This window comes from Nylanderia fulva, unplaced genomic scaffold (assembly GCF_048542155.1).
Source record: "Nylanderia fulva isolate GAGA-0341 unplaced genomic scaffold, ASM4854215v1 Scaffold13, whole genome shotgun sequence".
Classification (NCBI taxonomy): Eukaryota; Metazoa; Arthropoda; class Insecta; order Hymenoptera; family Formicidae; genus Nylanderia; species Nylanderia fulva.
Genome location: NW_028189518.1, coordinates 5,289,370 through 5,312,176, shown reverse-complemented (window position 1 = coordinate 5,312,176; position 22,807 = coordinate 5,289,370). Strand labels below are relative to the sequence as shown.

The 22,807-nt window shown below is 29.1% G+C and overlaps 2 protein-coding genes across 10 annotated transcripts in view; one reads left to right on the top strand and one right to left on the bottom strand.

The window, feature by feature from the left end:
• The window catches only part of LOC114932538 (protein amalgam), a 219,677-nt gene that overhangs the window by 58,840 nt on the left and 138,030 nt on the right, over window positions 1-22,807 (top strand). The window lies entirely within an intron of this gene.
• Window positions 1,309-19,985, bottom strand: LOC114932532 (uncharacterized). 3 transcript variants are annotated; one of them, XM_029304804.2, is made up of 7 exons: window positions 11,572-11,842; window positions 8,336-8,401; window positions 6,178-6,434; window positions 5,317-5,586; window positions 4,427-4,557; window positions 3,310-3,475; window positions 1,309-2,631 (listed from the first exon to the last, which is right to left on the bottom strand). In XM_029304804.2, the coding sequence occupies exons 3-7, from the start codon at window positions 6,430-6,432 to the stop codon at window positions 2,233-2,235; spliced, it is 1,221 nt and encodes a 406-aa protein (XP_029160637.1). In that variant the 5' UTR covers window positions 6,433-6,434; window positions 8,336-8,401; window positions 11,572-11,842; the 3' UTR covers window positions 1,309-2,232. The 3 variants fall into 3 exon arrangements, with proteins under 3 accessions (XP_029160637.1, XP_085335964.1, XP_029160636.1); XM_085479838.1 differs by lacking the exons at window positions 8,336-8,401; window positions 11,572-11,842 and adding an exon at window positions 19,734-19,985; XM_029304803.1 differs by lacking the exon at window positions 8,336-8,401.

Here is a 22,807-nt window from a genome sequence, read left to right as displayed (position 1 = left end):
CTGTAAATGTTGTTCAGCCACAACAAAGGTTAATTATTCGGCTGCATGCTTAATGCATGCCATGAATTGGAATTACTTGGGGCAACGTAAATGATGATCATTTAGCTATATCTAAAATCAATGAGAATTATACACGGAGTCTCATTAAAACATTGATAAATCGGACAGTTATAAATCAAATAATTATATAATTTATCTAAAATATCAATAAGCGTTTGTGTGTTATTAACATTGCAATATTTTATATTAAGTTGCATGTAATATGTTATTATTTTAATTTTATTATTTTATTTTTGCTAATTTTTTCTTTTATGAAGTGCTCTAAAACCTAAAATAACGCTAAATTAGATCTAAAAATTAATTCATAAAATAGATTGAAAAAGATATACACCATAAGCTATGCTCAACAACAATTCAATTTCCTTTTCTTCCTTTTTTGGATTTCGTTATTTGTTTCCATAAAATGATCGATATGCAGGCAAAACTGTCGCGTAGATTTATTCAAAACATTGGCATTACTCTGTAAAAGATGTTACGAACGTTCAATTTGAGTTTCACTCTACAAATATTCTTAAGATTTATTGTACGAGATAGTAACAAAATGTTTAAAATATATACACTCATACATTTATTAAATAGGAATAAAAATTAGGCTATAAATTTAAATAAATGTGAAAATAATAGAAAAAGTAGAAAAACTTATTTTATTATTTTAAGATATAGAAAATAATATTGTAAAGTTATGTATTGAGATTATGGGATTGATAAACTTTACATTAAAAAGAAAGAGAAAGAGAGAATTGTGAACATGTAAGAAGGTACATACAAGAAGTCTATTGAGGATATTAAAATATAGAATCCTTCATGTTTTTTAATATAATCTATAATTAAAGTAATTTATGTTAATCTAAGTCAACGAGGTCAAACATTATATACTCTCTTATTTTGCATCGTAAAAGGGATTATTTTATAACCTCATAAGCGAAATGTAGAATGAAAGTTGTAAGTCATTACAGAACATAATTATAAGTTCTAATGTTTGCAATATGAAAATTTCTATTGATAAATAACAAAAATTATAATGCTAATTTATCTTTATTTTATATAAATAATTTTTTATAAATTTGCAATAATGGAGATTGTTTCAAGATGATTGTCTTTTTCACTTGCATAATATTCTTTATTTACTTTTATAACTTTTGCTTTGCAATATAATTTTATTAGAGCAATAACAATAGTTTTTATCATTTGTACTTACAGGAAAATTTAAAATGTAATTATTTAATCAATATACATATACTGCTAACGTCTTGCATCATTTTTTAGTGTTATTTATTCTTTTATAATAATAATGTCAGCACACATAAAGTTTAACAATATAACTATACTAATATAAAATCATTAATGACTAGCAAAAGTATATTTAAAAGATTTAATTTTACTTCAAATCATGATATTAAAACTATGATAAACTATAGGATGTTTCACCTTTTCGCCGCTTTCAAACTTTTTATGTTAAATGATAACCAAATGTTTTTTTCTATTTCTTAATTAAATTATTAATCTATATATTATTTTTACATTAATTGCATTTGTCATAAAATAAATTATATTGCTTCTATTGCTTTTTCGTTAACATTAATTTTGTTAACACGTCCAATAATTGAATAATATATATATAAAACACTAATATATACATATGTACACAGGGTATTTCTTAAGTGGATTCCTCATGCTTAAAAAAGAAAAAAAGTTATATATCAACATAATCTCATTTCTCGTCTCACAATTAGAGGAAATATTCAATATGTCTGCCTGTAAACATAGGCCGGCGAACCCGAAAAACATCGTTGATGCTTTTAAACGAACTTCTAAGACGAGAAATGAGACAAAAATTTTGTGTTACAAAAATCTTAATAATTCAAAATCTAATTATTTCCGGACCTATGTTGATATAATTTTTTTTCTTCTTTAAGCATGAGAAATCCATTCCTGAAATTTTGCCCGCTACTTAAGAAACACCCTGTATAAAAACACATGCACTTATTCTAAGTGAAAACCTCTAATAAGCAATATAACCATTAAAATTGCTACTAAATCAATATAGTGCAACATAACTTTTTTTAAAAGAATGACATTAACATTTTACATTCGCCGTGATTGATTTGAATGCACATATGGAGAGTGTAATATAATTCTTTTTCGTATTCTTCATTACACATTAAGTACATATCAGATATCCAACAAACCCATCTCGTCATATTTAGGCATTCTCTTTGCCATAATTTGTTTATAAATCTCATTCTTATAACCCGGATTTGTATAGCCATCCTTATCCATGATCTCATCCAAATCTTTGACTTCACTCTTATCGATCAGTACTAACGGTAATACCGTGAATGATGCTATCATTCCGTAACTAGCCCTTCGCTTTATGGAATCCTTCAACTTCTCCATAGTTGGCGGTTGTGTTTTGCAATTCAATTGTTTCATAGTCGCCGATAGAGTATTAAGATACTCATTGATCAAAACGTCCTTGTTATTTTCAATGACATCCGGGGAAGGACTCGTGCTCAGGAAATAGAGAAGATCGAGCGCCGGCGACGCGTAGACGCATAGTTGAAAGTCCACCTGCAATGTCAAACGAACTCTCTCGATCGATTGATCTCTAGAATGCCCGGCAATTGAATTGGAAATGAAATCCGTGCACGGGGAAAGAAGTGAGATTCCTGTTTAGGAAGTCGCGGCAGTCGAGAGTTTGCGCGAGTGACACGGGCAGACAGGTGGCGGATGTACCTGAATTCGATCAAACTGAATTTATTGCATTATTCATAACGTGCTGTATTCTCAAGTATCGCATATTGTCGTCAACTCTTTATCTTGATCAGTAAAATCGATATCACGGCTTGTGTACGTGGATACGGTAATTGAAATATACGCGTATTAATCGTGCGCTCTTCAGAGAATTTTATTTTATATTATTATACTTTAATGCAATTATTATAAAAAAAAAAAAAATTAATTTTTTTTAGATAAAATCAAAAAAGGTAAAACGCTGAACAGTAATAATATGTAATTGCATATGGAAAATTTTATAAATGCATTTTTAAAGCGAATAGCGGTTTCAAGTAGTTTCAATATAAAAAAAATATTTTTATTACATATATGTATGTAGATATAAATTTAATTACATGAATTATATAATTCATGCAATCCTAAATCTTTGAGACGTATAAGGAATAATAAATAATTAATGAGTCTATGTTTAGGAAAAGTATGTGATCTTTTATATGACATGATGATACTTACAAAAATATGACCAATAGGATTGCCTTCATCGTCATATTTGAACATCATATTGTTCACCCAACAATCACCGTGATTGATAACGTTGAAATCATCTTCACAAACCTTGGATGCCTCTATTCCTTTTTTATATATATGCTCGGACAATTTAATAATTTTTTCCGAATATCTATCAATGAAATTCATAAATATGAAACTAACATTCGATATTTCTAAGCAGCGCAATTTATATTTATACTTATTATTTTGTTAATGTATTTGATTTGTCTAATATTTTTTCGCTTTAAATATTATATATATTTTAATATATATATTATAAAATATTATCTTAGATATCATAGACGACAAAAATGCTATTAAAATATGATGTAAAATGTGATATAATAAAAGGCCAACTTAACGAGCTTATAAGATATTAATTAAAAAAAATGTTTTTATTAATTTAAGTCCTAATATACAAAAGATAAGATAAACGTTTCGACTGTACGACAGTCTTTTTCAATATCATGCTAATATGTCAAAAAATTAATTTAGTCATATCAACCTTATTATAAATACAACATTTATGAGATTATCATATGACGAACGCAGTACAAAATTCATGTTTGTTGGCTTGAGTTAGAGCGTCAGAGTTTCAGTATGTCATGCTGTTATATTATGTAACGACATTTTTTGTCACAAACATAACACTTTTTTTAAACAATTATTTCTTTTTAGATAACATAATCACAATGTGTACTTTTTAAAAAAACAAATCGATATCTGTCATGACATACTGAAACTCTGACGCTCTAACTCAAGCCAACAAACATGAATTTTGTACTGCGTTCGTCATATGATAATCTCATAAATGTTGTATTTATAATAAGGTTGATATGACTAAATTAATTTTTTGACATATTAGCATGATATTGAAAAAGACTGTCGTACAGTCGAAACGTTTATCTTATCTTTTGTATATTAGGACTTAAATTAATAAAAAATTTTTTTTTAATTAATATCTTATAAGCTCGTTAAGTTGGCCTTTTATTGTATCACATATTTTAATTGTATACGAGCCGAAGTTTAATTTATAAAATATATATATTTAAAAATGCTATTGTTTACATGCAAATCTTACTTTTCCATTCCTGGCCACTTTGCTACTTCCTCTCCTAAACATTTAACACCTAGAACGAAAAATCCACTCATTTCTGGCGGATGTTCGTCGTTGAACATTCCTCTGCCATACATTGCTTTTTGGTTTGGTTCCTAAATATTAAAATATCTTGATTAAACACTAAAAATATGTGTTGTGATAAAAGTTATAGTAAAAGGATATTGAATTTTTGTCATTAAACATTAGTCTCTGCTGCCAGAAATTTTTATTGAATTATTTGCTTTAAAACTCTCATCTATCTATATAAAACCACTTCACGTAAATTTATTATATTAAAATTAATATTAACAAATTTAAAAAATTCTCAGGACAATGCTTATTTTGTTTGTCATTGATATTATAGATATGAGATGTGACGAGCAGTACGATTATTTAATTTTGCTGACATCTTGATAAAATAAAATAATAAAGTCATTACACATCCTTCCTTGCAGTATTGAAGTCTTCCTTAACATTAATTAGCAAATATTTTTATAGCATACAATTGAATGAATTTAATATACATGATTCTAAAGCTACACTTTTATTGTATAAATTTTATATATATATATATATATATATATATATATTGATAAAATTTATAATAATTTATTGAAATTAGAAATATATATTTTGCTTTATGGAATAGATTAATGTTTATTATGTAAAGTTTCCAATTATTCTCGATTATTGCACGCATTTAACAGAGTATAGCAGAAGAAATCGTAGCTTTAGAATATGTATGATTTATGCAATGCAATGAGAATACTTTTCCATATATTACTTGCGGAAATGCTATTAACATGAATTCTATGTAGAAGTAATCTTTAATCATTGCAATAGAATATAGCGATTGATTTATAATGTTTTACCTTTTCACATACGGCTACAGAGGTTGCGTGAAATCTGGCTAATCCGCGAATTGCTAATGTGCAATGAGGTAGATCAAGACCAGATTGACGACAGGCCATGCGAAAGCCAAGAGGCGCAAGATCCTCCATTACTAAAAGAGTTGGTCCATCTCTTTGTACGTATAGGCCTTTTCCACCCAAACGATACTTGGGATCTAACAATTTGTTCATTTTATCTAAGGTGTCTGTCATCATTAACATCTCCGTATTAAAAATACCCGATGCAACAATCTGTAAAAAGAGTTTATTTTTTCATAGCAAATAGAGAATTTTTCTTTAATATATTTGTAGTGTTATAAAAGCTCGAGAAGGGCATTTTTTATTTATTTGCTTGCATAATTTGCATAATTCTCAATTTTCAGTGCTTGTACATATAGGATATATAATTTCTCAATATTTTCGTTGATGAGAAATCGATTTCAAACTAAATAATAAAGTCTGTTGTTGCAGTTAAATTCATTTGTATATTGAATATATATATATTTACTGTCAACAATTATTGTTCTAAAACAGTAGTAATTGATGCGCGAGGCTATGCGTGAGACTATTCGCGAGGCTATTCGCGAGGCTATTCGCAAGGCTATGCGCGAGCGTTTGTAGATAATCTTGACATAGAATTAACCAATATTAATAAACTCGTAGACCTTAGAAACTCGTAAGAAACAAGCGATCGCGGATCGCGTGTAAATATAATATATTATATAATGCGTATTCGAAATGAATTATATTTATAATAATAGAAAACGCTTTTATAACTCGGAAATTAATGATTTTTGGAATACTTATTTTGTATATAAATTTGTACAAATTAAACAAACTTACAAGATCCCTACGGACGCCTTCAAGGTAAGGCTCGATTTTGACGATGACTGTTTTTTTTTCCGTGACTTTACGGCCGCTTTGATCACGTGAATATTCGACAGTAACTCTGATCATGTCGCTGGTGTAGTTGTCACCCTTGTTCGTGGCCGGTCTCGAGAATATATCGATCACTTGGATCGAATTGTCGTTTTCCGACTTTCGCAAGGCCTTCTCCATGAAGCACAGATTCAGCCATGTCGGTGTCTCTAGGGCCATTTCTGAAATTGGAATTGGAATTGGAGAATTTTCCCGACAAATCATTGTTCTTCTCGCCGTGTCACGAAACGCGAAAACGATTCTTTACGATAACTTATTGTTCGCGGCAAGATTTATCACGTTTCCTTTCTTTCTAGCCAACTCGCTCTCATCCCTTTCCTCCCTCAACCCTCGTCCTTTCCCCCCTCATTTCAGCTTCCAGCTTCCTTCGCCATTTTTTCGCTCGCTTTACCGTTTCTTTCTTCATGTCCGTCGATATTCAAGACTGGCATTCCCCTGCGTTTCAGATCGCTGTTTCAATTAAGAGCGTAATGGGACGCCGCTTTTCCCTTTTCCTTTTTGGCGAACGGCATACGTACGTACCGCGTCGAGATCCCGTCGAACGTGATCGAGTTGCGGTATTTGCGAGAAATTTACGACGCGTCTGGCGCGCCGCGATCGCGTACGTACTTGTGGCCGAACGACGTTCGCCATATTTCACCCTGATGAGTTTTCTCAGGTATGTTTTCCGCGGTTTCCTCAGGATCAAATCTGTCTGCCATTAAAGATACTTGATAGCTGAGCTTATATAAAGGACCCATTTATATAACTTTAATGGTATAGTTTTCTAATAAACTCTCTTGAATTATAAACTTTATTAAAAATATATATATTTTATCAATCAAATTTTAGAAATGCAATATATATTACTCTACATATATATATATATATATATATATATATATATTTATACTCTGTAGTTTATTATTTTACATATATACTCTACATCTTTTTTATTTACATTTATTATTTTTATTTACATTTAAAAAAACTTTATAAATTTTTGTGTAAAAAATTAAACTTTTTTTGGTTTTATAATTTTGGATACAACACTTTGAAAATAACTGTTTAGACACCATTTTAATAAATCCACTTATCTAAAATAAAAAGTGAAAATTTATATTAATTAATTAATTTGGTTATAGTCCAATATATAAACGCAATATATAGATATAGAATAAAAAAATTAAAAAAATTTTTTTTAATAGCACGCCTTTTTACTTTGATCATTATAAAAAACAGTTAATTTAAATTAAATAATTAACTCAAAAGGCTCGTAAGACACACAACAGTTAATTTAAATTAAATAATTAACTCAAATGGCTCGAAATCACAAATAGAAAAAGGGGCTGAGAGCCGAAGTTGTTGTCGTGGCTAAAGATTTTTATTTCTTATAATACTAAGTATTAAGTAACACAAACGTTTCGGTCTTATTTAGACCATTTTCAGTGTGTTAAATAATATTGATGCAATAAATACGCATATTATAACAGAATTCGCATACGCAACTGTCTTATAGGAAGCATATTATCTTTAAGTATTAGCGGCCGGGTTAAAGACGAAAAGTGAGGATAAAAAGAGCAGTCATACTTCTATGCTTATTGTCAAATAGTCAATAGATAGGTGTGAAAACGACCAATGTTTTTAACCTCGTCTTTAACCCGGTCGCTAATACTTCAAGAAAATATGTTTCCTACAAGACAGTTGCGTATACAAATTCTGTTATGTGTTAATATGTGTATCAGTTGTATCAATATTAACACACTGAAGATCTAAATCAGACCGAAACGTTTGTGTTACTTAATACTTTGTATTATAAGAAAAAAATCTTTGGCCACAACAACGGCTTCGGCTTTCAGCTCCTTTTTCTATTTATGAGTTAATTTAAAGATATTATAATTTTAGTTTGGATCATAAATTGACATATAGTATTTGTACATGCATAAAGAAGTTAAGATTAATTGATTTAATAGTTTTTAAGAAATCGTCATGACTTAAAAATCAGTTTCGAGGAGAAAATGTGTTAAAATTTTTTTTCAATATAAATATAATATGATAAAAATGAATAATTTTATTGCCTTACGTTGAATTATCACGCCACAAATTCTTCTTCAATTGATTTTCTTCTATTCTTCTCTAATTTCTTATTCTGCTCAATTATTTAAAATTTTATTAAACAATATAAGTCTTCTTCGATGTACCAAACGTTTACTATTCAGATTGATGCACATTCAATGAAAATTTTCGCTTGTAGTTTAATTATGCTCAATTTTTTTGCTTGTTGGAAATGTTTAGTGTTTAACCTTTTTTATACTGGTTCTCTTCACTTTAAAGAAATATTCAAATTTTTATAAACGTGTGTTTCGCTCAACGGTTGAGATTATACTAGACGCGTCCGTAACATCTTCTCTGTCAAAAGTATTTCAAAATAGATTTATCTGGCTTTTATATAACCGTTAGAAATAAAAAAGCGTTAGATATGTTGACTTACGCGCAAATTAGAACGCGTCAAATTTTGCGTAATATAATTTATTAAATGTTTGTAATCCTGTTAATTTTATGGATTTTGAGCATCTGTTGGAAATTTTTTAGAAGTTTTATTTTCTAATAAAACTTCTAAACAATTTCTCACACATGCTTTTAAAATCTCGAATACTGAAGAAATGTTAGAAAAAAATTTAGATAAAAATATAAAATGGTTTAAAATGGATTTTTTTTATTTTAACTGTAACTTAATTTTAAATAAATAATTAATTTTGAATAATAATTAATTTTAAATAAATACTTTCAGAGATATGATTGATGATTGACAATTATAAAATTAATTATAAAGATACAAATAAAGTGCATCGATAACAATGTATAAAAGAAATGATAATAATAATTAAATTAAATGCACTACGTAAATTTTGTATTTTAAAAGCATGCTTTAATAAGCTTGAAAATGTCATCTTCTGAATTATACTATTCTCACATTATATAACAGTAATGTGCTAAAATTAATGCCTGCTATTATAAAGATAAAAACAATCTATTATAATGTGTGTAAAAATTTTTTGCTAGTTATTTAAGCGTAATAAAATTGCACATCAAGCGTAACACATATAATTACTTACATCGCATTGCACTATTAAAGAGCATAAATGTGATTTTTTAGCATGCTAGTACATCGTAATAAAAGAGTTTTTCATTTTAGTATTTATAAATATTTCCTGATTAAATACTCTACTATGCGCCGTAAAACAACTTCCTTATTACATAACGTGCTAGCACATCAGTAGCTAGTAAAGAAGCATCATAAAACACCATCGTAGAAATTGCTCATAAAACACGCTTGTGTGAATAGTGAATGAATTTTCTTAAATCAAATTCGGTACACATTATTTTTGAAGAGTTCGCAAATATTTTTATTACAATGACAAATTTAAACTTTGCACAGAAAAAACAGTATCCTTGAAAGAATGCTAACATGCCTTGATTCAAGTATATTTTATCCTTGTAATAGCGCCAAATATAAATAATTTTGGATAAAGGATGATTTATTCTTAAAACAAAGTGCAAAATATTCTTGGTTGAAGTTGAAATTTACTTATAAGTATTGCAAAAACAAGTGACAAGTGAGCATCGGATATAAGTGGTGCTTTCAAGTATATATATAATAAGTTTTAGTTTAAATGTGAAGTTTGTTTTTACCATATGCGATTTTTAAAACAAAAATATATCTTAAGAATAAAATATACTTTACACAAACTTATTTATTATTAAGGCAAATGAAAATTTGTGATTACAAAGAGCATTCTATGCTTAAATCCATCAAATAGCGTTCAAGAATAAAAATATACTTGAATCAAGGATTCCTTTTTTCTATGTGTTTATTATAGTTTATTATTTTTAACTTAAGAAATAAGAAAGACTGATCGTTTGTGCTGATACAAACTTTCTGTTATTTACATTATTAAATTTTAAGTATAAGATTAAGATATTAAAGAAAATCATTTACGTGACTGCAGATTTTTGTCTGTAAAATCCACAAGTATCTCGTAAAAACTTACAACCGTGCAACATGCAATTTTTACAACTTAAACTCTTTCTTGCAAGAACGCAATCCGTGCAGATTACACGGCGATTAGCTGAGCTTGAAATCTCTTTTGATATGTACATTTTGTAACGAAACTTTATTTCAAATTATGGCAAGTATATTGGATTATATATCAAAAAATATGTACAAAATATTTTAGAATAAAACGATCAATTTGCACAAATATTTTCTGAATAGAAAAAAGTTATATAAAAATAGTTATAGCACAGAAAAAAAGAAATCCTTGATTCAAGTATATTTTTATTCTTGAACGCTATTTGATTAATTTAAGCATAGAATGCTCTTTGTAATCACAAATTTTCATTTGCCTTAATAATAAATAAGTTTGTGTGAAGTATATTTTATCCTTAAAATATATTCTTGTTTTAAAAATCGCATATGGTGACAACAAACTTATTGTTAGTCACATTTGAACTAAGAATTATTATATATATACTTGAAAGTACCGTTTATATCCGATGCTCACTCGTCACTTGTCCTTGCAATATTTATAAGTAAATTTTAGTTTCAACCAAAAATATTTTGCATTTTGTTTTGAGGATAAATTATCCTTTATCCAAAATTATTTATATTTGGCGCTATTATAAGGATAAAATATACTTGAATCAAAGCATATTTGCATTCTTTCAAGGAAACTGTTTTTTTCTGTGAGTCTAAACATGTTTTAGTAAAAAATTATAACAGGTATTTCAAGACATTTCACATTTTAATGTGAAATTGTATTGCTCTGTGGATAATGGTACTTATATAAGTTACTGACAGAAATTTGACACACTTTCAACATGATTTCAAATACTAAACAGTCAAAATAAACAAAGATAATGTAAATATCATTGATCTACTTTCACATTAATGTATCAGCAGGCTTATTATTTTTCTTCTTCATATTTCATATGGTATTTTTGTGATAGCGTTTCAATCAAGTATTTCTAATCCGCGGTGTATACATTTTTCTAAATTTTTTTATTCAGTAGAATATACTTTGTTGCATTTTAAGATATTTTATATTTATAATGATTTTTAATGTTTAAATATTTTACACGCATATAATTGTATCACTGAATATAATCTTGATTTGTTTTTTCTGAAGCACAATAATTATTCAAAAGTTTACCATAATTATTTTTAAATTTTAATTCACAAGTGTAAATAAACTACAATTATGTCGTTTCGATTGACCATCAATAGAAAGGAAACAGAATAACTGTCAATACACTTACTTATAAGTTGTATTCGTCTGAATTTATTTCACTTAATGCTCACTGCACTCGCCGCTGCACGAAGACCAAATGCGAAATGATATACTCGGAATAGAAGTGACAGGTTTTATACTGGCAACAGTGGAATCTTTTATACTCTCGCAAGAAATTGCAGATACAAGTTCACTCATTTGACGCTATAGACTATAGATGACGACCATCACGAACACCGACATATAATAATCCGTTTACCGACGGACTTCCTGATTCATTCCAAGCTGGCTAAATTTTGCCAACTCAATGACAATTTGTCCCTCGATAAACCATAATCACATTCGCCAGTTAACATTTAGCGATAACGATAACAGTGATAAGAAGAGTAATGATTTCAATGTTTATGTGAATATAGTAAGCAGTTATATGTATGTTGTGTGGCGAAATAAGAAAGGGGATAATTTTATTAAGAGAGTAAAATGTTAAATAAATATCTGATATATATATATATATATATATATATATATATATATTATGCATTCTAAAAATCCAACGGATTGAATCTGAAAAATCTTCTGGAATTTTAGAGTCATTATATATATATATATATATATATATATATATATATATATATATAATGACTCTAAAATTCCAAAAGATTTTTCAGATTCAATCCGTTGGATTTTAGAGTCTAAAGAATTGTATATTAAAATTTTAAATTATAGTTTTATATTTTATATTTTTATATTATATTATAGTTTTGGGCAATATATAAAAAGAATAATTTTAATGTACAATATATTTTCTCTTTCGTGAAAAAACATAAATTATTAAATATTATTAAATATTTTAATTAAAAAATTTAATTAAATTATTAAATATTTATATATATATATATATATATATATATATATATATATATATAATGACTCTAAAATTCCAGAAGATTTTTCAGATTCAATCCGTTGGATTTTTAGAATGCATAATTCGTAAAATTAACTCATGCATTATTCGTCGTTGTATCTATAAAATTATCATTTTCAGAATAATAAATTATTTTTTCTGGACAATAAAAATACAGCGAAATATTATTCATGAAGATCGCCTATCATATGCGTTATCTTGAGATATGAAATTCATATGTGATGTTCAAGATAAAAAATCTCAGTTTCTGCTCCTAAATCAATATATGCATTATTCTTGTTGTTCAGAAGATTAACGATGTCGGGAAAGATAACAATTTATCAAACGCATATTTAATGCATTGAATAATATTTCTTCTGCAGATTTTGCGCTGCTTATAAAATGTTACATATTTGATTCATTGTAAAGTTATATGTATCTAATACTTATATTATATTTATACATATTTAATATCATTTATGTATATTATATATATATATATATATATATATATATATATATATATATAATCTTTGGCTACATTCATAATTTATTTCTTATTTCACTGCATTATAATTAGTTTTACTTTATTTTAAATTTAGCAAAATTTTAAGATTTTACGCAATTCGAAAGGCATTATAATTTTATGGCCCTATTCAACGAAAAATATATGTTGAAACGTCGTGATAAAAAAGCCATTAAAATGTTATCTGTCGTGTGAAGTTCCGGTGAGTCTTATAATGTATATAATGTATATATTATATATATCACGCATGTTATAAAGAAACATTTTATAAATTCGGAATATAATATAGCGAAAAAATTATGTACGCTTGAAGTATAAAAACTAATTTTTATTATTAGATATAATCTTATTGTATACAAACTAAAATATTTTTTTAGAGATAACTAATGTATTACTCCACTAATGGTAATAATTTCTATAAATTAAAGAGTAATAGATCAAAGAACACGTTTTAGGCTGATATAAGATTATTAATCACATGTTTATTGTGAACACTTTCTACTTATCTATATACTTATAATTTATTACACGCGATGAACTATAAAAGGAAAAAAAAATGACACAACTCAGCTAATCATCTACACGCAAATGATAAATAAGCAAGTTGTCTACATTTCATATCTTCACGCAATCTCGAGAATTTTATATAACAGATGAGACTTTGTCCTCTATCACATACAATTCGTCTAAGTTATTTTTCCTGGTTCAGGAAGTTAATAGACACGATCATAACCGCAGATTAAATATAGAGAGAAGGATACGTTATGACATCCATGCAAGTCATGTAGTAATTAATCATTATCTTTGGTTGTATAATTTTAATCTAATGCTAATATGATATACATATGTTGCAGAGTAAAGAAATCTTTTTCTTATGTGATAATTATTTTTATCTAGCAACTTTTCGTTAAAAAGAATATTGTAGTGTAATATTAAAAATAAAAGCAATATATAATTAAATTTGACAATATTCATACATTTGTGAAAGACATCGTCAACACATATTGTTCTATTTTTATAAAAGTAATCTAAAGAATTGTATATTAAAATTTTAAATTATAGTTTTATATTTTATATTTTTATATTATATTATAGTTTTGGGCAATATATAAAAAGAATAATTTTAATGTACAATATATTTTCTCTTTCGTGAAAAAACATAAATTATTAAATATTATTAAATATTTTAATTAAAAAATTTAATTAAATTATTAAATATTTAATACATAAATGACATCCTTAATGATTTCCCTTATAATGATTTCCTTAAATTGTACACCAATTATTAAATATTGAGTATGATCTGCTTTATTTTTTAAATTCGTGAGAACGAAATGACTCATTTTTTTAAATTATACATCAATGCCGTTAAAAGTAAATTTTGCAAGGACATTTTGTCAGCAGCTGTTCCAGAGGAATCTTTCGACCATTTCATGGTAGAATGTGCAATTGAACGAAATTCCCAAACGCATTCGTAAGTCGATCGATGGCGATGAATTTTTAACGGTTTAATTAATTCTCGGGGAAAGCCGATAAGTATCGCTATTTGATTGAATCGTTAACGACCACGTGACTAAAATTATATACCCGTGTGCAATTCTGAAGTATCGGCGCGGTGTATTCACGGTCCATGTGATTTATTTATATGAGCCGATTAAATGGAATGGTCCGCGCGTCGTTAGTTTTCAATTACATTATTCAGCGATCACTCGCATCACGCGAAGCGCATCGCCCAACGCATAGCTGTCCAAATTCTAATTGCATGCAATATTGCACGCGTTTTCATACATGCGAGCATTATAGGAAAATGAATACGAATTTCAAGCTTGCAGATTAGAAACTTGCATAACATGAAGCTGCACTTACCAACCATTTCCGCTTAATTTTAAAAGTGTAAAACGTGATATTTCAAATGATTATGAATTCGTTATCAAATAATCGATCTTAATTGATCAAACATTTTTTTAACTGGATAATTACATTACACGTAGAATTGATTTAGTGGCCTTTGTTTAAATGATATTTTGCGTGATTACGTAATATTAGATCTATGTATGATTTTGCAAATATTGGAACAAAACAGAGATAAAGTATAATATTTAACTCAAACTTACAAATATTGATAAAGATGTTAGGTACAGTTTGAATAAACAATACTTACAGTTAATTGAATTGAAACTACAATAATTATAATATATTAGCATAAAAATTATAATGTTTGTTTAAAATAATTATGACACGTGTTGCAACTAAGCATAAAAACGTCACAGTCAGCATGTTATATAATTGAACAATAACGATGTATTACTGGACTCCTTGCATGCTGGTTTAGAGGTTGATTTGCATGATGATTACTTGATTACTAAATGATAATAAAATGTAATATCAGCTCATATATCAGGGGGATATAAATTGCCTAGGTCATAGCGAAGGGCAATTGTATAAACGCACAAAGACAGTCTAATAGTTAAAACGTACTGAGCTAAATATTTTTCATTGACAATTAAACTACAACAGAAATTGACGCTATTTTAGCAATTTTATTGTTAACGAACTCAGTTGATGGAAGATAATTAGTTTATGCGGTTGCGAATTTGTGTACAGCAATAAATAACGATGACACCCGTTTTGATGTAAATAATTGGCCACAGTTATAAAAGGGAAAATAATGTGAAACCACAATTTTCCTGTTGAAATTATTTTTGTCGAATGTACGTGTGATACGCATTTATACGTTCAGAATCCTAACGTTTTAGCAATTCTTTAGCAATAACAAATATTGACAATGAGAAAGATCTTTTAATTGAATGAAAAACACATGACTGAGCATAATTTGTCAAGGATGCACGTGCACTCAATAAAAAAGATATATTATCTCTGTCTATATATTTTACATGAGCTATTTATCAATACAGAAGATTGTTTATCATAAAAGATAAATATCTGACATCTACGCATATATATATATATATATATATATATATATATATATATATATATGTATATACAATTTTTTAAGAATCATGATATGATTATGATATGATGAAAGATATTAGTACGTCAAGGATGTATATAAAAATCAAAAATATACTTATCTCCATATATCGTAAGCGATTTATCAGATTTGTTGGTTAGAAGAATTTTTTAAATTGGTCGCGTTACAATATCTACATGTGATAAAGAAAATTAAATGAATTGCCTCATATTACGTTAATATTTGTCATCTTGCGAATTGGATCATGCTTAGATAAAGATTCATACACTATAACAAAGTAAATTTGAAAAATGATGATTAATTTGAAAACTTACCTATTATGATTAAGCATAAGATTAGCAAAATGTAATACTTTTTTATTTTGTATAATATTTTGTGTAATATATTGTTAATTTTTCTTATTGCCAGAATCAACTGTCATAATGTATGAATAACTAGATATACAGAGTGTTTAAATATTTAACGGGTCGAACGTGTTGTTATATCGTCTTATGAAGAATATCATGCATGAGAGTATTTGATTATCAGAGCAGGTGCTTGAAAAAATCAGAAATAAAATATTTTATTCCTTTGATAATTTCAATTTATACGTGCTCTAATTGCAGGAGCTTCAATCAACGATATATGGTGTATTTCTTATCTATTCTATTTTCTTTTCTGTTGGTTTTTCTCTTTTCTGGAAAAATCTAGATTAGAAAAAAAGATAAACATTAATAGAAAAAATCAGATAAGTCAAAGGACGACGTCATGTGACATTACGCGCATGGCAGGTTGCTTTGTTTAGAATATTTTTGCCGTTGACATTTCCGATATCGCAACGATGTAACAACGCATCTCCAACCCGAAGTTTATTTAAAAAAATTTTTTTTAGAATATTGTTGATAATTTCTAAAAATTTGTGGATTTAATATCCGAACACTCTGTATAATGTTTGATCCGAAAGTAACTATCCTCAAGCGTGAAAATATTCGTAATTTTGAATGTGAAATGGAATTTAAAAAATCGCTATACAAAATATGAATGTTATACACGAGCCATTGATCTAACAATTGATTGTCGTCGATCTATTGCCAGCAATAATTGATTGGAAATTTCTACAGATCGAGCGTTTGTTTTAAAAAATTTGCAGCGATTTCCAAGCACAAAGAGTTAGATTGATTATTAGATTTAAAAATTTCACGGTGATTTTATGAGTAAGCTCTAAAATATTGCATTAGCTTATTAAAAAAAATAATCAAGCACTTTAATAAATCATATCAGTCATCAGTCTTATTAAAGCAAGTGACACACTCTTATAATAGCTCTTATGCGCTATAAAATTTTTATATTGCCATATCCATGTGCTGTGATTTACAATTGTATTTTATCATCACATTACATATTCTTTCAATAATGTTTTAATCGTTTGCAAATAAAATGCAAAAAAGTATCATTTGTATTATGCAATGGCGTAATACAAAGTAATTGTATAACAGCGTAAAAGAACAACAAATATATAATTATTTTTACTGAACAACAATTTTGATAATAATTTTTAGATTGAATTTTAATAGAATTTTAATTTAATTTGTCTACAATATATTTTTAATGCTGTATATTTAAAAAAGACGAGAAAAAATTCTGCATAGAATAAAATTTTTTACTGCAAGTATATAAATCTGTCCTGATTTATAATAATTAAAAAATTAAATAAAGAGATGCATAAACTTAATAGTACTTTTTATTGAGATAAAAAAATATTATTGTGCGTTTCTTGTAAGATTAGACAAATGTAAATTATAACAATTTTAGTTTAGATACATATTTGATTGTCATTAATCGAGAAAAGTAGAGATCATGTTTTATTTGTTCCATTATTTAATTTTTTTTGTACGCATCACGTTCGACAAAATGTTTGACAAAACGATACACATAAGCTTTTTTTAGATAGATTTTACAATCTATCGGACACGGTTTACGATGTTGGTACGTGATGTTTCTCAAAATTCAATTTGCGAAACGCCGTCCAGCGCACGTTTCAACATTCAAATATCAATATAAGTTTCGTTAAGTCGCAAAATGCGGATCGTTGCAAGACACTCAACCTGAATGCAGTCGTTACGTTTCCACCGTGCTTGCTTTATCCATCTCCGATAGTGCGCGACCCTTCATGAAGTACTCGTTTCACAACTTCTCCTACCATTCACTTCTCGTTCAAGACAATTGTGTAGAGGCGAGAAGAGAACTGAAAGATAGTCGGACACTAGCCTTCCGTAAAATCCTCCTTTTCCGAATAAAGCGACAATTTCTAATGTTGAATCTCTGGCCTAGAGAGAGAGAGAGAGAGAGAGAGAGAGAGAGAGGCTGCAGGGCGAATCGCAGGATAATCCCGAGCAATACCTTTAGTATCGGTTCTACAAGCGATGGCACTTCTTCTAATGGAGCCCGTGTCTGTGATGCATTTATGTTTACGTGAACGACTGCAGCTACCTCTTAAGTTTATTTCAGTTAAGCACATGATTGAGAGGACTGCAGGATTATTGATCTTGCGGATTTTTTAAAGCGCGAGAGCAACCATAATCTTATTTAAACTTTTTACGCGCTTTTAAATGATCCGGATTAACATTTTCATATAGGAATTAATTCTTTACATGATGTACAATAATAATGTAATTTTTCATAAAATTTTGTACAGAAAAAGAAACATTTTATTTTGTCTTTTAGTGAGATCAATAATTACTGAATAAGGAATAATTGGAAATATAGTTTTTTTATAAAGTAATGACAGGTTAATAAGGAAGCAAAAAAGATAGAGATAAAAAATGCATGTTTGAATTATGAAACTGTTGAATATTTATGCGCGACTCTGTGGAGTCTTGAAAAGTTCTGAATGATCCGCGATAGATGAGTAGTGTGTTACTTTTCTCGTGAAACTTTATTTAGAATTTTAAAAGAACAGTCTGCTGTTCGTTATCGTTGCCACATTTCAAGAAGTTAATTCAATCAGCTTGCGTCATCTCTGTGAAATTTCTAGTCAGTGCGAAGGAATGGCCGAGATGAAAATGAAACATCCTTGAAAGCTAGTCAATTTCACGACCTCGCAATTTCCTTGATCTTTCTTATCAAGAGAGTGTCTGCTTCCGGGATACGTAACTAAATGATATCTTCGAATCAAAGACGCAATTGTACTCTATCAAATAGATAACGTAACGCACAAGTGTAAGGTGCACTCGTCGACTATTTCCTTATGCAAAAAAATAATGTCGGCATAATTTTTTTTATCTACCATATCCAAGTCGGAACAATCGATTATATTTCAAAAATTACATCAATTGACAAATAAAATGGATATCATCCATTTTTTATCTACCATATCCAAGTCGGAACAATCGATTATATTTCAAAAATTAAATCAATTGACAAATAAAATGGATGATATCCATTTTATTTGTCATAAAATGGAATAGTGCATTGAAATAGAGGTTTTCAGAGTTATTTTGTTTGCGATAATTTAACCTTGATATATACGATTAATAATATCGATCGACGCAGTATAAGTATAATAATAAAGTGATTCATATTTAATGACATGAATGATTTATACATTCATTACCATAAATATTTTATCAATTTTTCTTTCAATCAAGTAAAGAACAAAGAGTATTATTTATTGCAATTAGATAATTAATGCATATATACATTTATAAATTCTTTTCATAATGATAAAGTGCAATATAAATGCTTATGAGTATTTATGAATATTTATGAAAACAGATATATACTTACATTTTTTCTCTTTTTCTTCCTTTCTCTCGCTATATAATCTTTTCGTTGATTTCTTTTTATTAAGTTTCTCCAAATTCTGATATTTCTGAATCTTCGTTATTTATACTTTGAACTTAATTTTACAATTCACAACTATAAGAATTGCCTCACTTGCCTCTAATGCGGTGATATCACTGAAAATTCTGCGTATTGCGGAACTACGCGCGTCGTCAAGTCGATTGAAGCAGGCGGCTGTTCAACAAGCATCTTTTAAGAGTCTCGCGAGACCGTATTTATAATGACTCGGTTAGCTCTAAAAGTTGGTAGTAGATGTGTCCCCTGACCCATCTCGGTTATTGGAAGGCGATAATGCAGCGATGCTCATCCAATTATTATCAATGAATGTCGCTCCTAGGAGCTGCTCGCATCGGCTGAGTGATTTTTATGCTCTGCTGGAAATGATCGTTAGGCTCTAGATAATTACTTGATAGCCGGTGATTAATTTCTCGTTAATGTCAAGCTTGAGAAAGAATTCCATAAGAATTACCATCGATATTATGAATTTTTGCACCCTATTATCGTCGCACGAAAAGTTTAATGGGATTGGGTTGGCTTATTTTTTTTATAAGTTAGTTTGTTGCAATAATATCTGTTGCGATATTAATTTTATATGCTAAATTTAAATTTTGACTCCTACTTAAGAACATTTTATTTAATAATTTTATTATAAACTTTAATTTGTGCCCCATTAAGCTGTTATAAAAAACGACAAAGGAGAATAATTATTTTAATGGCATTCGTATGAAATAAATTATTCAGGCAAATAATAGCAAAGTGATCTGAGAAATATCCCGAACACGTTCACTTTGTATACGACCAAATTTATCAGAGGGAACCTAAATAAAGCCGAGCCCTCTGTGGAACTGGGAAGTCATATCACGCTCCGACCCTATGACCACGAAATCCCAATTCCCGATTCAGGAAATGGCGTTGTTCCTGGTAGAGTTCGATCTGGAATTAAAGCTTTTTATCGCATGCTCGACAGTAATTCTCATGGCTTCCGGAAATGCATTATTGAAAAGCCCTTAACTGCGTACAACATATTTCCGGACATGGTCAATAGCGACTCGATATATGCTGGGATGGAAATGTGAATAATTCAATAGAAATATTGCAACAACGCGATACGCGCATTAACATATATTAAAGGTTATCGAGAATAAAAACTTTTTTTTGCATTATTTTCTTGCATTCTCTCTCTTTCTTTATCATATCTTCAAAAAATTATTATTTATTCCATTTAAACGTCTGGGCGTATACAGAGACATAATATTATGTATTATTAAAAGACTATAATTACATTTAAATAAAACTTTATCTTATTTCGCAGATTTTTGGCTTCATATTGTGAAATTATTTTTTTAAATTTCTTCTACAAAAATAAATCTGAAACAGAAGCAAGAACATTTCACAGAACTCCGTGCAGAAACAAATTTCGCGATAAACTCGAGAACCTCGCGCAAGTGTTGAAATTCCATCACCACGCATTACTCGTTGCAATTTTGCACCGTTAGCGGCGGCGCGATTCGTCGATTCACGAGCGAGGTAGCGGAGTTAAAAAGCTCTCGTGCTAAGAGTAAGTCCCAAACTTTCGCGATGAGAAGCATAAAGTTCTGGGGAAGCGAGTAGGAAGCGTCGGTGATACCGGGCTACACGGTAACAATGAAATGCAGTGTAACTAAGCCCTTTTAACCCTCTTCCACCTCCTTCCCTTCGTCGTGTCCAACCATCCCCTGCACCTTTCCGTTCGCCCTACCTACGACGACTGATACGGTTGCACTTTCTCGAGCTTTCATTTAGGAAAACAATTGTGAAAGCATTGCGCGCACCAAAAGAGCAAAGCGGTACGCGGCTTGAAAAGAGGTGAAATCCCCCTTTAAACTCCCTTTCCATCCCCTTCCCACTGCACACGAGGGTGCGCGCGTTGAATACTCTTGCAGTGTAAATTCGCACTCGTAGATTCGTTTCGTTGTAAAGGATACCATTGTCATTGTTTTATTTCGCAGTCGGGAGAACATATACTCGTGTTGTGTATATGGATTTCCTGCGGCGGATTAAAGTGCCCTTTGTTATAAATTTAGGGACGTGAGACTGCGACAAGTACGCCGAGCGAAACGTCAACCGCGATTTATTATTTCAAAAGAGTCCGCGATCAATAATTCATAAATAATGGAGATAAATAGCGTTAACAGCTCAATGTTATCTTGTTAGTTTTGCAATGTTACACGATATATTCTAAATAAATCTTTTTCCATTTAACATTGCGTTACGCTATGTATCTCGATAGCCGTGGAAGAAAAAAAAACAATATTGAATATATAAATATTATATTATAATGATGTTATAATTACATCTATTAATATTTATATATATTTTACATTTTAAATAGGTTTCATATATCTAAAATTTTCTCTTTTAAGAAAAGATATGTTTATAATAAAGTATTTTTATTTACGTACTTGGTCTTTATGCGCTATATTCAAATAATATTCGAAATTAAAGCTTTTATTCATATCGCGCCTTTTAATGCAGAATCGATATTCAGAATTTGTTCTTACGCTGCCATTTCACGGAAACGGCGAAAGGTTATTAGAAGTGCAGCGCATTTAAGTTTCTAATTAATTTACCTGAATGAGGCGAGTGGTTTTGAATTCGATGGTATTTAATACTCTGTAAGAGGGAGGTATTTCTCGAGTGGCAAAACGAAGCGCAATCAACTTGGTTTGAAGAGAAGCGCGAAATGCTTCGTTGCCGGATACGCTTTGCGTCGTTTTTATTTGGGAAACAATTGCAAAAGTGTCGGAGGAAAAAAAGCAAAAGCGGCATGCATCGTTCGAAAAGAGCAAATGCTCCCGCGCTGCATGACGAATGCTCGTATATGACTTTAATTGATGTTTGATGAATCGTTTATCGCAGACGAGTCGCGCGCGCTTTTATTTTCAATGTCAGAAAGACACCATATGTAGATCTCTCGTATGAAAATCAAACTGTCCCGTCGTGTTTCGAAGAGATAGAAATGAATGAATGAATTTACT